The sequence below is a fragment of the Hydractinia symbiolongicarpus genome, chromosome 3, assembly GCF_029227915.1.
Source record: "Hydractinia symbiolongicarpus strain clone_291-10 chromosome 3, HSymV2.1, whole genome shotgun sequence".
Taxonomy (NCBI): Eukaryota; Metazoa; Cnidaria; class Hydrozoa; order Anthoathecata; family Hydractiniidae; genus Hydractinia; species Hydractinia symbiolongicarpus.
This window is the reverse complement of record NC_079877.1, coordinates 27,447,294-27,463,773: the sequence shown is the minus strand read 5'-3', so window position 1 is coordinate 27,463,773 and position 16,480 is coordinate 27,447,294. Positions and strand designations below refer to the sequence as shown.

At 33.1% G+C, this 16,480-nt stretch overlaps 1 protein-coding gene across 2 annotated transcripts in view; it reads right to left on the bottom strand.

The window, feature by feature from the left end:
• Positions 1-16,480, bottom strand: part of LOC130636585 (laminin subunit alpha-like) — a 44,247-nt gene that overhangs the window by 15,574 nt on the left and 12,193 nt on the right. For both annotated transcript variants that reach the window (XM_057446347.1, XM_057446348.1), the window contains exons 18-36: positions 15,965-16,225; positions 15,422-15,576; positions 14,916-15,042; positions 14,511-14,742; positions 14,138-14,388; positions 13,034-13,367; positions 11,286-11,626; positions 10,674-10,810; positions 10,161-10,338; positions 9,308-9,406; positions 8,982-9,065; positions 8,072-8,420; positions 6,711-6,974; positions 6,385-6,611; positions 2,817-2,997; positions 2,351-2,609; positions 1,337-2,097; positions 955-1,140; positions 144-496 (exon numbers count right to left, since the gene is read on the bottom strand). In XM_057446347.1, coding sequence (XP_057302330.1) covers positions 144-496; positions 955-1,140; positions 1,337-2,097; positions 2,351-2,609; positions 2,817-2,997; positions 6,385-6,611; positions 6,711-6,974; positions 8,072-8,420; positions 8,982-9,065; positions 9,308-9,406; positions 10,161-10,338; positions 10,674-10,810; positions 11,286-11,626; positions 13,034-13,367; positions 14,138-14,388; positions 14,511-14,742; positions 14,916-15,042; positions 15,422-15,576; positions 15,965-16,225 — 4,779 coding nt within the window. The remainder of the gene's footprint in view (positions 1-143; positions 497-954; positions 1,141-1,336; positions 2,098-2,350; positions 2,610-2,816; positions 2,998-6,384; positions 6,612-6,710; positions 6,975-8,071; positions 8,421-8,981; positions 9,066-9,307; positions 9,407-10,160; positions 10,339-10,673; positions 10,811-11,285; positions 11,627-13,033; positions 13,368-14,137; positions 14,389-14,510; positions 14,743-14,915; positions 15,043-15,421; positions 15,577-15,964; positions 16,226-16,480) is intronic.

The following is a 16,480-nucleotide window of genomic DNA, read 5'->3' as shown; positions in this document are numbered from 1 at the left end:
GTATATTCAGGTCTTTTACCCTGCTCAGTATTTAATAAGAAATAATTTCATGCAGAAATTTGATAATGTTAGAAAAACTAAAAGGGTAGGTAAAGAGAATAGATGTTGTCCCAAAGTAACAACTTGAAGTGAAAATTTATCACCTGATAATCAATAGAAATGGCCATTTTCAAAAGGTTTGTTGCATTATCAGCATGCGCATTTGTCATGCGACTCTCAGTTTTCAAACCTCTGTATGCTTCCAAGAAATCTTTAAACGTACTGTTGAACTTTTTGGCTTTCTCGTCAAGGTCCATGGCTTGTTTAATTAATCTGTTTGCAATGATCGTAGCATTGATGGATGACAATTTTTCGCGGTTACTGGCCGCGGTTACTTTGGAGAAATTTCGAGCTCGTATTTCATTTAAAATATTTTTAGCTTCCGCATATGAAGAATTTGAATCCACTGAACCAAAATCCAGACCACCCAGTGTTGTATTGGCAAAACTCAGAGTTCCTATGACAATTTTATAATACTTTAAAATATATAGACTGTTTAAAACATAAGAATTTAGATAGGCATTTTACGTCAGATTATAGGAAACGTGATTTTCTTGACCTTTGAGATCCCTAGCTATATGTGGAACCAAAACATTATGGGCAGAATAATTTCGTTCTTTTTTGTAGCATCTACACCTAATAGATCTGCATAAAGTAGCAAACGTTTCTGAAAGAAAAACGAGTGATGCATAACCTTTCAGTTCTAACTATACTTATATTGCACATCAATATTGGATAATAAATCTACTTGTACCAATGCCGAGACACATAAAAACAATATAAAGATTAACATTCGCAAAATTATAGTTTGCGAAGATTCTTTCCCTTAAGGTATACCAGCAAATGCACTTAGATTTTATATTATTTAATAGCAGTTACAGAAATCTGTCCAGGTTGTTTAGATTAGCAACCAACCTCGTAATTCTTTCAACAAAGATTCAATCTTTTCCATCAGATCCTCAGCACGTTCTTTCGTATCTGTTGCACTTTTAGAAGACTGGTAAGCATTACTCTCCAACATTAATATTTTCGTGTCTGATGTATTGAAGTTTTCATGAGTGTTTTCTAACACTTTTGCAAAAGACGCCGGGCAACGCTGATCTAGAAATTATTAAAAAAGAATATTTATCTAGTTCCTTGTTTTTTTCCTTCCACAAACAATATGGTAACACATTTAAAAGCGATTTATCAACATTTTGCATACAAGTAGATCACAAAACAACAAGATATACTTTGAATAACAAGAAACACGCAAAAAAAGTCCAGTTTTACCACATTTGTAAGTAAGTCAACTTACAATTTACGACTTCAATAGAGTCTCTTCGTTTACGAAGACCTGTTGATGATGTTGTTTCAAGTTGCAAGGGGCCTATCACTGTTTCTTCTGTTGTTGTTATTTGTTCAGTAGTAGTTGGTCCTGTTGAGGAGAAATCAGTAGTAACATCTGTCGTGATCTGTGCTTTGGTAGTAGTTTCTGCTTCAGCAGTTATTGCTACATCAACAGTGGTTGCAGCTTCAGTTGTGGTTGCAGCTTCAGTTGTGGTTGCAGCTTCAGTCATGGCTGCAGCTCTGATCGTAGTTGCAGCTCCGGTCGTGGTTGCAGTTCTGGTCATGATTGCAGCCGCGGTCGTTGTTGCAGGTTTTGTAGTAGTTACAGGTGATGTAGTAGTAGGAACCCCTGATGTTTTAGTGGTCATATTTGTGTAATTAGTAACAGCTCTTGTAACATTTTCAGTAGCACTAGTTGTTACTTTGATAGTTTGATTAGCTGACAGTGTAAAAGTTTGAGGTTTAAATGTAGTTCCATTTCTACTAGGTGAAACAGTCAAAATATCTGTATTGGATTTTTCAGTAGTCGCTGTTGGAATGCTTGCTAAGATGGTGGGAGTAACATTTGATGGCTTCTTAATAACTGGTTCATGATTGAACATGCAATCCTTAAATGATTGTACACTATGTACACCAAGATCTCCTGGAAATATCCCATATTCGCCAAAACCAATTGCCTTTCGTAAGGTTTTTAACTCGCTCTCAAACTTATTCGCATCTTCTGAAAGCCTAAACACAAGGAAAGGTTTTCAAAAATAATTTAAGGTTACATCTGCAAACCTTTCTTATGGGACGGGTTGATGTTAATTTCTCGATTGCAGTTAACATTTTAAGCCAATATGAATGGCCAATCAGATATGATGTAAAAAGTGTAGGCATTTAAATTAGGAACCAATATTTGACATGTCTGCCTCATTACCTTACAAAGGTATATTTGTAATAATTACACAGCAATATAAAACAAATTTGACAAAAACCTTACCTTAACAGAGTTCCATTGACAGTAACCAGTGAAACATTTTTTAATACATCTGGTGGAATAATATTTTTCTCGATCTCAGTTGCATTATGTATCAAAACATTGACACGCTTTAGAATATTTTGAACACAATTATCACATTCGACACATTTTCCATTCTCAATAATATACCCACGTGGACACAGTGTACATTTCTCTCCCAATATTCCACAATCGCAGCTTCCCGTTTTGGTGTCACAATAGTTTCCGCCACAATCGCATTCTGTAAAGAAAGTTTTAAACTCTCAACGTCAACAATGCAAAATAGGAAAAGGAATTGTACAAAAAACAAGCGCAATTCGAAAATATGAATCTTCTCCTTAAAATTGTAGACAAATCTGAAAATAAGAAACTTTTTTTGGTTCTCAATTTTTGCGGTTGAAATGTCTTTCTATATAGAAACAAGAATGATTGCAGTAACAGCACTTACTTTGACAACCCGTTGATGAGTAATTATAATACCCTAATTCGCACCAATCGCATTTCTTTCCCATAACAGTCTTTAAACATTTGCACTGTCCTGTTTTCAAATCACATTGTTGACTTTCTGAAGCAGCACCACAACTGCAATCTTCACATGCTTGACAAGCATTAAAGTTCCATGTGTTTGGCTAAAAATAAGACATTGAATTTAATCAATACAAAGGAACGTTAAGGTTCCCGTGTAATAATAAACTAGCTGTTTCCCGTGGAAGAATCCACTGTATTCCATTTAATTTATGTAGCAGATAAATGTCCATCAAAAAACAAACAATACAGCAGTGCGCATCTTACATCTGCATTATTATATAAATGACCAAAAAAATTAAAGGTTTTCAACAACTGCAGTATTTATGTGACATTTAAAATCTAAATCTACTAAAATTACTTGCTCTGACCATCTGACAAATGCGAAAATTATTCGGAAAGAAGTTTCCAAAAGCATTTCAACATACATCTCACCCATAAAATTTAAATCACTTAAAACGCCACATATATACAAAAAAACTGATCAATGTCAAACACAAATCTCTCTCATTGTATATGTTAAAATCAGTTAGTTTATTGCAAACCCTGCCAAAGGTTGACACACAATGTGAAAAATAAACAATAAATTGTGCCTCTGACAGAATTTTTTATCTAAGGTGTAAAAAAAGGGATTTGCAAGGACAAATTATAATGCAATAAAACATTATTTGATATATTGCATACAGTCCCTCCTCACCAAACTTTAGACAAAATGCCAACAAAATAACGGTGTTTAAACCTAAAATTAATAAAGTCCTTTTAGCAATTTGCATGCTGTTTTACCATCAATAAAGTAAACAAAATTTCAAATCTCACATAGTATTCTGTCACAAATTTTCATAAAATATATATATAAGTCATAATGAGTCATGTTAAACAACAGCAATCAATCTGTATATAAGTTCATTTTATGTCAATTTTTGCACCAATTTTGCAACACAAAATACAAATTCTAAATAATACTAAAATCTCTTATTTTGGTCCTTCGCATACCGACGGTCTCCCACAAAAGTTTAATCAAAATGTAAAAAATGAGAGGTAACGACAAAATCAAAGTTTGCAAAATTTAACTATTTCAGTACATATATCTACTGCATATGCCCTCTAAAACAATATTTTAATCCAAAATGCCAAAGAAAAACAGTTTGCAACAAAAATCAGTTATTTCGATAATATTGCATACACTCTTTCCTCACAAAAGCTTCACAAACTGTAAAAAAAAGAATGGTTGTAGGGAGTGCTTCTGATTCAACAAAAAAAGTTTTTTTGACATATTGCATCTAGCCCTTACCCATTAAATCTTACACAAAATTTCCAAAACTATATACGATTTAGAACACATCCAATTTAAATCGAGAAGGATCAGTCATTTCGATATATTGCACGGAGTCCTCCCCAGTAAGAATTTATACAAAATTTAGAAAAACAAAGCTTGCAAGGTGTAAAATTGAATTCTTCTTCTGTGTATATATATATGGTCCTTCCTCGCAAAATTAACATAAAATGTCAAAAAGGTTCAGATATAACATCTAACACAACAAAAATCAGTTCTATCAGTATATGTCATGCCATTGTATTCCACCAAATGTTCCCCTTAAAGTTTCACAGACACAGCCTGTAAATTAAAAACAACTAAGATCAGGTATTTTGGTCTATTTCATACCATTCTGTTCCAAATAACTTATAAAATGTAAAAATTGAGTGGTAAAACAGAAATGTCAAAAAGAAGAAAAAAATAGCTTACAAAGAGTATAAAATTGAAATCAACAAAGTAGCTCTTTTGGTGTATTAAATATAAGCCATACGCACAACAGTTTACACTGATTGTAAGAAAATGGTTGTGTTTAGTAATTCTAAATTAAGAAAAGTCAGTTCTTTTAGCATGCTGATTAAGGTTTTTGCCCACAATTTGAAACAAATTAAATTTACATTTTAAAAATAAGTAATTTCTGAACTTTATTTTCAGAATATTTGGAGGAAAAGAACTTCGCAAACCAAAAAAAACCCAGGAAAATGTTTAAAATTTTCAGGGTTAATAACGTTTGATGTGTTTTGTGGGAATATATATACTGGGAATCTTTAGTTTAAAGCTAGCATTAGCTAGCTATGTTCTGCCCGGATAATGAATATTGGCCTGATTAAGTACAGCAGCTTGCCCCAGTTAAGAACAGGGCAGAAAATACATAATCAGGGCAACATAATCAGGACAGATCGGTTTATTACTCAAAAAATATTATTTGGCACTTATAAAAGGAACATAACCAGGACAGGCCTGTTTATATACGACAGTGTAATATTATTTCTCACTATAGAACGAACATAATCAAGAGAGGCCGACTTAAGTATGACAGTCAAATATTATTCGAGACTTATAAAACAAATATAATCGGGGCCCACCACTTTTATATCATTTGTCATCACTTCTGACAAGCAAATAGCCCTGGTAGCAAAGTTTTTGTTATTCTCAAATGAAACGAAATTTTGTGGCAAATACTAAATTTTGGGATTCGTAAGTTTAATAACTTTTCACCAAACTTAATTCCTGCTAAAAGAATAATTTAGGTTCCGTGAAATTTAGTTACTTCAAAGTATAAGAATTACATCGATACTTTTTTCTTTCGCCATGTATAGTTTTTAGGGGTGTTCTATTTTCCAAAGAATGTTTAATTTACAAAAGTTCAAAGAAAATTCCAATCACGGCCTGTCTGGCCAGCCATTATATCAGCGTTTATAATCCGGTCAAAAAGAACAGCCATCTTTTTCGTAAACACAATTTCCGTTTTATGCTAGGAACTTCATTTAACAGTCCGTATGCTTTGTGAATATCTAATACCGTTTCATATGTAGCGATACCTATATATATATATGCTACCATAGAGTTTTTTGGCATAAGGGTATATATATTTATATCGTTATTAGCAGCGGGTTATATATTTACACCTTATGTGCGATTTCTATGCAGTACATCCCTAATTTTTTTAGTTAAATTTTAGCGTACGGCCACGTCATAAGAAAGTGACCCGTGATTTCCCTGTCGTGGACTCACAGTTTTACTCACGCAAGGGAATTAATATATAAGACTCAACATGAAATTCTACTTAGCATTAGAGCTACAATCGTGGTCATAACTATGTCAAGACAACTAATTTTAAATAACATATGCTAGTTGTTGCTGACGTCAACAGAAATGTTTTCACAAATGTTTGGGCTTCGTGGGCCCCGACCCGAATTTTTTCAGTGTGCGGGTGCGCTTGACAATTTGACTAGCAACTTCTCAACGCTGTCTGACTAGCCTACGTGTGTGCAAAATCAACGCCTTTGCAGCCTGCCGGCTGCGGAGCATTGACTGTTTTATAGTTTTTCTGATATTTGAATAATGAGGAAAAAACTGCCTTTGACTCAATATTTTTGTCAAAGATTGTAGTTTTAATTTCACGGGAATGTTTTTTTCCATGATGCCTATAGCATAAAACCAGGAAACTTTCCAATACCTTGCACTGATCACATCGACTACCTTCAACATTTCGCTTGCATTGACACTGTCCATTGGTACCATTGCATGCAACATCTTCAGTACCACATGCATTACACTTACAATCTCTACAGTCTTTCTTATCAATTGCATCACCATAAAAACCAGGCTTGCATTTCTCACATTGATCACCATCGCTATTTTTAGTACACTTGTGGCATTTGCCAGTGACTGCATCGCAATTTCCTGGTAAAGATCACAAGATAATTAAAAGAGTAAAAATTCCATTGGTTAAAGCAGTATATTGTTGCTTTTTTATTGTTAATAATATAATAATCAAGGTACCTTTCAGTTGTGAGTCGATATTGCCATTACACAAACACTTTTTACAACTACCGCCAGGCTTATTTGGTTCACCATAAAAACCATCAGCACATTTTTCACAGCGAGAACCTGCATAACCATCCTTACACTGACAAATCAACAAATTGGAATCAAGATTAACGCTACATGAGTCAGCGAAATTGTTGGCTGGATCTGAAGTGGGGCATTCACAAGCTGTGCATTTATCACCATAGAAACCAGGTTTGCATTTCTCACATTGATTCCCTAGAAATAATAATCAGCTCTATTTTACTGACCATGGAATCTTTGAAAACATTATTTAGATAGCAGATAATCTGTGCCATAATAGCCTCTATCTGTGCACACAAGACCAGAAATTAACATGCCTTTTTTTTACCAATTTACCGAAGGGCATTTTATTCGTATATCAGGAGCGGAATATAAATGCTCTAACTGCGTCATTTCTTTATCTTTTTGTTAATCTGGTGCAATCAGAAGTTGAATATTGATGAACTGGTTAAAGAAACGTTATATAGCGCATGAAGCACCCAGAACTAACTGGAAATCCAAATCAAGATGATCAAAATCCCTAAAAAATCCTAACCTTGATACGCAACATTTTCTTGATAAAACCTTTCCATATAGGGAAAATAAAACTTATTTGAGAAATTTGCATTGATTCAAAAAACAGAGGACATGAAAATTGGATATACAGAAAACATAAACAAAATTTGAGATTTTTTGCAAAAGAGGTTAAAGGAAAGCTAGGTAGCCACGCAACCCTAGTTGCCCTTAAGTAAAAACTAGATGGGGGAGAGGCAAAAATTAAATTTATGATGGGTAGGTTAAAAGCACCAAATCGAATAAAACACTTTAGTTAACAGAACAATATCTCCTAAGGATGCATGTTGGACATCGATAAAAACACGTGACGACACCTTACCACATAAAAAACATATACCTTATACATTTTTAAGATACAAGGTAACTAGGGAGTAAAAAGGAAACATTTCAAATGGCCACTGCTACACTGGGAACATGCTGTACTCATTGAAGGAATGGATCACTATGTTTTTAGAAGTTTGTATTTATAATTCCCTAAATGCAGCTTTTATTTAGTTAGTCCCCGTTTTTTTAATAAAATCACAGAAAAAAGAAGTTCTCGCTACTCCTGGTTATATTTCGATACATGGACAGAGAAATAAATTTTTCAATACATTCTTGCAAGATTTTGATTATATGAGGTTTCACTTATCTTTTTTACAAAATATAAACACCTATTTTCACGTTTAGTACAACAGAATTAAATCAGAAAATTTATTATTTCTGCCTGTTAGTTTTTTGTGGGAAATTGATCTTACCTTGTGTGTTATCTGTGCAATTTTTGCAAACACCACTATTTGGATCACATATATTACTTCTGCCAAGACATTCACATTTACCACAACTACCATCTCTTTGTCTCGTGTAACCAGCAGCACATCGTGAGCATGAAAGACCAGTGTATTCCTTAGGACACAAACATTCCTCTATGTTAAATATAGGTTTAGAGCCTTCTGAAACAGCTGCATCCATCGTGATGTTCCATAGAGTTGAGGTACCAGCATTAACATCGTGTGTTGCTCGAATTCGAAGACTTTCAATTTTCGAAAGGACAGACAACATTTGCTCACGCGATACTGGAGAATCATCTTCCAAGACCCAGTTATTCTAGAAAAAGCATTCGAAAGGGATTAATTTAAAAAGTATGAATAATGATATCGGGGAATACTAAAATTGAAAATCAGGTTATATAAGAGGTAGGAGATAAATCATGATATCTCCCTTTTAAAATGGCAATGTTAAGCAGGCTATCAAAATATGTAATTATATTTACATGTACGCAAATACATCTATTCAAATTAGCAAAATAAAATGCTCGGTTCATGCTCCGATTTCAAAAACTTCACAATTGATGTTTTGTTTTCTGTCCTATTTCGATTCTGATGATCAAAATAAAGAAGGTCTAACATCAAAAAATAAGTTTAAAAAGCTAAAGAAGGATGTTGATCACTAACACTGAGTATGTATACCTCTTAATAATAAAAACTTTCAAGTCTTATTTCCACTAATTGCAACAAAGCTTATGAGTGTGCTGGTTTCTGCTCAGCTACATAATTGGGTCTGAATATATTGGCACACATATAATTCATTAAGAACTTCTGTATCATTGCTTTTTTTGTTTTCCTTTGTTTTTATGTAAAGGTGAGAACACATCAAATACATTAATACCTCTTTTAACAAAATTTGAAATCTTTGTGTGGTTGCTGGTGATCGAAGTAATTGGATATTGGATTTCAACAAAGTTTTACCACTCTAAATGGCAGATAAGTAAAGATTATTTAAAAGAAAACATAATAGATTCCTTAGATACAGTAGCACAGTAGTAAAAAGAAGTATTTTTATGAAATAAACTTCCACAAATTACATATTTTAAAAAACATGGCAAGAATCAATAATGACAGAATTGTTCTAAAACAATCTTGATACACAAATGCTAATCACTTTGTAATTATACAGACTGTAAATGTAATTATACCACAGTATAAAATATTTACTTTTATCAACACATCCGGTAAATCATCCAATGGCTGGCTCTTCCCATCTTTTGTAGTATATTCAAAGTAATAGTAGAGTTGGCCACCATATGAAACTGACTGTAAAAAAGAAGATTCCTCATTAACTAAAAAATATTTGTATTGTATTATTTATAGAGCAATATAAAAAATGCACAAGTAATTTATATTTATTTTCTAGACTTCCAGCTACCATTGATTATATAAATTTAAATGAACATATCATGAAATTTAATTTCACTTACATGGCCTTGATTGTTGAACTTTCAAAAAAAGGCCGAAGACTTTCACAATACACTGTTTTGGGCTGTTTAAAGAAATAAATTAATTTCCCCCTTTTTACATAAGCCGCTTGCAACTGATTTTTCGTTCATAATTTCCAATTGAATTTTATATAACGATTTACATTTGAATTTTCATATTTTGATTTTAAAATCATTATTTATTATTCATTGCGTTAAATTGGTATGAGCATATTTTCCAATATGAGAAAGTACTGTTTTGGGAATATTGTTACGGTCAAAATTTCTTTAATTTTATTACTTGCACTAATGAGCAGAAACCAGTCATTTTAGAGCAGAGATTAGTTAGTGCGAATTTAAAAGCTTCAGCAGGTTGTTAGTTGCTGTATGAATCAAAGGTATATCCAAGAAAGTTAATTTAGAAAAGATGTATATAGTAAAATTATTATTTTGAAAATAACATAAATTAATTTTAAATGTGATAAATAATATAAGCAACTGATACAATGAAATTAAAAAACCCTCGAATTAATGAGTAGTAAGTGCATTATTGGGGAAAAATCTCACACAGAAGTAACCTAAATTTGACATACTTGATCTCCCAAAAATTCACTTGGTGCGATCCAGTAAACAATGTTTTCATTGTCTGCGGAGCGAATATCTGTAATTGGAGCAGCTACCTCAACTTCAAGCTTGTCAAAACTACCATTTTGTACTTGTGTGTTTGACAGTGATACTTTCCAACCAGCTGTTGTTGTAACAATTACAGCTCTAAAATGTTTATATCACATGAGTTGTCAAATATAAAGTATTATAAAATCACTAGAAAAGTTTGTATATATAAATATATATTTTTTTGTTTCTGCAATATAAGTTTCTTATTATATATTACAGAAGTGCTTACTTAAGAATATTGTGCAGAAATAAAATTCAAGTACAAAAATTAAAAGCACACGCAGATACACAAACAGATACATACATAGGAGTATTGCAGACTCCTAAGAAATCAAACAGAAAATTTTTTAAAACTTTTGATGATATAACTTTAATCAAAGTTGCTTAAGATATAAAAAAAATTTTTTAAATAAAAGAGGGAAAATTTCTACCTAAATAGATCAGATTCTTTGCATTTTGTTGATCGACCTTGACACCAGCATTTTGTGCACAACTGTTTTCCTGTAGTATCTTTTGTTTTGAAAAAGCCAGCTGGACATTCATCACATTGTGGGCCAACAACATTGTTCTAATGCAGAAAAGTTTAATCACAAAATCGTAAAGAATACTTCATGGCGAAAACATGTTAAATTATAAGACTCAATTGTCATAGGAAGGTTATATATATCAAACTGCACCACAAAAGTACATTGCCATAACTAGCATTTTCAGTGGGCTTTTTCATGCTGTGTTTCTATGGATAGATTTTCTATACAGGGCAAGAAAGTGCATAGCGCTGGTAGTTTAAAGCTTAGAGGTAAACTAAAAACACACGGGAAGAGGTTTTTGCATATTTGTGAAGTTTACTACAATAATTAACTCAATTTTAGGGAAAGTTTAGTTTCAAAATACTCTAGGTACATCGAAACTAGACTCTTTTTTTCAAAATTGGCCTTGATTAGCTCTTGGAACTTTTGTACAAATTAAAAAATGGCTGCTCCGCCAGACAGAAAAACGATATGTTTAAACAATATGTTGTTAGCAATTTCATTTTCTGTTTATACCTGGCACGAACATTTTCCAGTATTTCCATTGCATTTTTCACCAGTCACTCCACCTTGAAAACATTCACATTTTTCACATATTGGATAGTTATAATAGCCAGGAGCACAAGATGAACATTTTCGAGATCCAAAGTTTTCTTTACAAGGACATTTACCAGTAATGACATTGCAAACAGCTTCATCCATACCAGTTCCTTGCTCATCGCAATTACAAGGTTGACACCCAATAACAGGATCATACCCAAATGTGCCTGGCTTGCATTGATCACATTTTTCACCAACAACTCCTGGTGGACAGGTACAACGACCCGTAATATCGTCACAATTAGAACAATTGCAAGCTAAAAAGTGATTACTCAATGTTGTAAGAAAGCTACATTACAAAAACGTTGCAGTTTGGCATCTTTAGTAATTACATGCTCATGCAAAATCTCTAAGGGAGTTTAAGAAAGTAAAATAAGGCTTAATTATTTCTTTCTATATTCTTGATTTGTCCCCATACTTCTCAGTAAATATCAAACCTCCTCATCATCATCATCATTCTCGGCTTAACGTCCGTTTTCCATGCTAGCATAGGTTGGACGGGGTATAATAATGACCCTCTTCCAATCTGATCTAGACTGTGTTAGATCTAAACTCTTCCTCTGTATCAAGTCTGCCCTTACAACCTCCTGCCAAGTCTTTCTCGGTCAGCCTCTGGGCTTTGCCCAAGGAACTATCAAGTCTCTACACTTTCTTACCCAATTATCCCCCTCCATTCTTTCCAAGTGCCTCAGCTAATTCAATATTCTTATCTGGATAACATCTTTAATTCTACGGATACTTAGCCTGCTTTTTAGCTCATCTGAACTCTTTCTGTCTCTCAGACTGGCGTTACACATCCACCTAACCATTCTCATATCATTCCTTTCTGAACGGTCAAGATCTTCCTGCTTCAATGCCCATGTCTCACTACCGTACAACATAACACTTCTTACACAGGCCTCATACAACTTACCTTTTAACTCAATCGACAAGACTTTCCTAGTCAACAAAGGAAGTAACTCTCTGAACTTTTTCCAAGCAGAACCTATCCTGCAAATAACACTTCTTCCAATACCCCCTTCACTGCCCAACATATCAACTAAGTAACAGAAGTTTTCAACTATCTCTAACGAGCCACTGTTGTACATCATTGAAGCTGGAAATACTTCATTTTCTATAATCTCACCATTGCAACGCTTGCATACAAACTGGATGTCAGCTCTTAACCTTCCACCAATACTACTGCACGTCTTAAGTACCCAATGCTTGCAAGTCTAACAAAAAATTAAGTTACTACCAACCCCTTTCCTGCAAACTCCACAAGGCCACTTTCCAACTTCAAGTACACCCTTGGCTGCAATGCTACTAGTCATGCCTTTAGACTTTGCTGTGTTCACCCTTAGCCCTTTCTCTTCTAGTCCTTTCTTCCACTTCTCAAACTTTTCAACTAATTCTTCCATCGACTCTGCTATGAGAACCAAATCATCTGCATACAATAACTCCCATAGATTCCTTCAAAAAACTCCTGATTCATTTAAAGAATTTAGACAAAATGACTTTCTTCCACAACCAAGTGAAACTTGTGAGCTTAAATCTTGAGGAGAAATTATCAAAGAACTAAGTTGCAGAAGTAAACCTACGAAATTTCCTCTCTTTAAGATACTAACAAGACCACATACCTAATTCTCCTAATTCTAATAAAAATGGAAATTAATTTGGCTTACGCTTGCAGTTTGGAAAACCATAATAACCAATTTTACATCTGGAGCATGTTCTTCCAATCACGTTTTCCTTGCATGGACATTGACCTCCAAAGTTTTCACATTCACAGGCAGTTGAAATAGAACCTTCTGAGTTACAATTACATGGTAACGCACCATCATTGAATGCTGTTGTTAAGCTGAAGACACTGTCACGACAGAAACCTGTTGCATCAGGTTTGACATAATAATTATTCAAGCCACATTGCTCCTGGAAGTCCTTTGCAAGTTGTAGTGGTTTGAAAGAAAACATATCTGCTTCTGGAGAGATATTTTCTGGAACCAACATTATATACTCCTAAAAAACAAATTAAAATTATTATAAAGGAGAATAGGCTGATACTTCACATAACAGGTCTGGAAATATGGTGAATCACTGCTACTGCAGCTTCAAGTATGGTAAAATGTTTTCTTCTTTTTTTTTGCATAAACCAGAATTAACTTAGACCTCAACCAGATATACGCAATACATCAATGATCATTTGCAAGCATATTAAAAAAACGTAATGGCATGTCCTATTCATCTAAAGTGTCTTCACTGTAATATCTATATTATAATACCGTATGCGTCTGTCTGACACATGAAATGCGGTTAATAAAGGACCGGCAAAGCCAAGGATTTATCCACAAGTTACCGACTAGTTTGTAATAATATCCAACTCCTGCACGCTTAGTACTTCTGTTGCAGCATGTATTTCAAAAAAAAAATGATTATCACCAACTTTTGATGGAGGAAATTTGTAGATAATGAAATCCAAAGAGGTCTTGGATGACATAGACTTATTATAAATGTCCATACATTGTGACTTACTTAAACTTTCATATGGGTCAATTTGCACTCACTTGGGGATTGATAGATACTTTTGACATAGGTGACAAAAACAGAAAAAAGACAACCTTTTTAAATATATCTAATAAATGTATTTAAAAGGGTTCTCAAGCAGAGACATATTGTTATCAGTGCTGTCTCTATGTTGACATGATATTGCAATAAAACAATTATTTCATCAAATGTTCCACGTCTGACAAGTTTACAAAAACAAAGGTTCATTAATGATTGATACTTACTATCCAAGCATCTTTTCCAGTAGGTATATCAACATGGAATTGTGCTCCTCCATCAACAAAAACGAAGCTATCATTACTAATTTTACTTAGGATAGGTGCTCTACATCCATTCAGGTTTGGACAATACATGAAATTCAAATCTCCTAAAAGGCCAGCACCTGAGCCTGAATACAAAGTGGTCCTGGATATGAATGCAGGATGATTGGGTTGGTAATAATGAGCAATGATGTGATATCTGCCAACAGCAACGTCTAAAGTAAAAAAGTGGTTGTTTTATTGGCTATCCTAAGCACAATAGAAAATAAATATCCAAAAAAATATTTTGTTATACGTATTAGTTATCAAAGTCAGAAATCAATTTTTAGTACCATACCGTTCATTTCAATTGAATTAGCACCAGATTTTAAATACATTAACTTCACATTGGGATCTATAACATAATTTGGTTTTGGTTCTCCACTGGTTTGCTTTGGAAGCACCAGTCTGCCATTTTTAATATCTGGATATTCAGTAGTGGTGCATTTACCATCTTTCGTAGTACAGTAAAACTTTGGAGAAATGTAATCTGCACTCCATTCTTGATATGGAACAAAAATAACAGAATCCTATGGAAAGCAGCATTAATTAAAATTTACTTTCCCTTTCAACAATGCTGAAAAATATAACAAAAGAAAGGTAATGTTATTATTCTTCTGCAGAAAGTAAAATATTATTTTTCCAAAAATGGGAATTGTGTATTTAATAGCAAATAAAAATATAAAATATTAAAACACATTACCACTGCTACTATGGCATCTGCTCTAGACACAATAGATATTAAATGTTTTTTGGTGTTTTTAACATTAAAAGTAGCAACACCATGCAATCCAGATTCCAATACAACTTGTCGACAACCAAATGTGTATCTATGAAAAATGTATTGTCAAATAAACAACTAAACTGAATCAGATCAAACATACAAGCCTAATTTGCCAACTAGGCCTAGTCCAACTAACTGTTGTGGCATGAGTATAATCTTATTTCTCTGGTCACATATATTAAGCTTCATCAAAGCTGTGAAATATTTAAAATGTAAATTGCCATTGACAACAAGATTTGGATATTTTGATGATAATAACTGTTTTTGTCTGTCTCTGTGCAAATTAGAACCACAGTAGTAGGACAACAAGAAATGGTATATAAAGGACAGGTCAAGTAGTGGATTTATCCAAAGACTACTGATTAGTTATTACATAAAGTTCATTTTTAAGAAAATGTAGTCAATAAAAAGGGTGTGTTTTCTACCTGCATTCGTACAACCAGATTTTTCCCTTTTGGATTTTAGTTCTGCTGCGAACATACACATCAAGGTACTTGGCCTCAGAGGATTCATGGTAGTATTGAATCATAACCATGTACTGACCAGGTTTTGGCACAGAAAATATAACATCTTGTTGTTTCTAAATAAAAAGAATAGCAAAGCTTTTTCTTCAATTAAAAAAGGCATAATTTTATAATGGTTTAATTTTATGCAACTTTTATTTCAATTTTGTTAAATTAATATATGACTGTATTGTAAAACACTATCTTAAAAAAAGTTAATGCATGAGCCAATTTGTAGTTTAAAGCACATTCGTGGACAAGCAGAGAAACTTATCTGTGATATTGATTAGTTTTGAATAGATAAAATTTCTTATTACGGTGAAAAAAGTAAGACATTTTACAATACAATAAAGTTTGCAGAAAAATATCAGTAAAGTAAAGAAACTTAAAGTTTTAAACGGACAACAATGAATAACATCTATTATCTTCCCATAGAAAAATGGCTGATAAATATTATTTGCTTACAAATTCTGGAGACAATAAAACCATCGCCTGATAATCCAATTTAGACAAAACTCTAGTATCATTAAAAAGAGGAACTTTCTTTATTCGAGTTGACTGGCCAGGATTTTCTGCTTCAGCTTTCACAAAACCAGGTTTATCAATAGAAACATATTGATATAAGTTGCAGAATTTCTCTTCTGTATCTACAGTACATGGTGTTTGTACAGACTTTTGTAAATTCTTAGCATGAGAATATTCTTGAGGTAGCATAATAATATGATCCTAGGATAGAAATTATACAAAATATTAAAAGCTAGTTGTAAGTCTAGAGGAAACGTTTACTTCCATCAGGGTTATTTGAGGTAATGATTTATATAACATATATTTTGTTATAAATAGTTTAAGAAATCTCAAATTTTTAGTTTTGGGTGATGTCATTGACAAGGGGTTTTTTTAAGTTTAAGAGCTAGAATAATTTGGTTTTAACGAATGGAACTTCATGTCAATTCTTTATTACTTTTGTCAAGTTTCTTGATA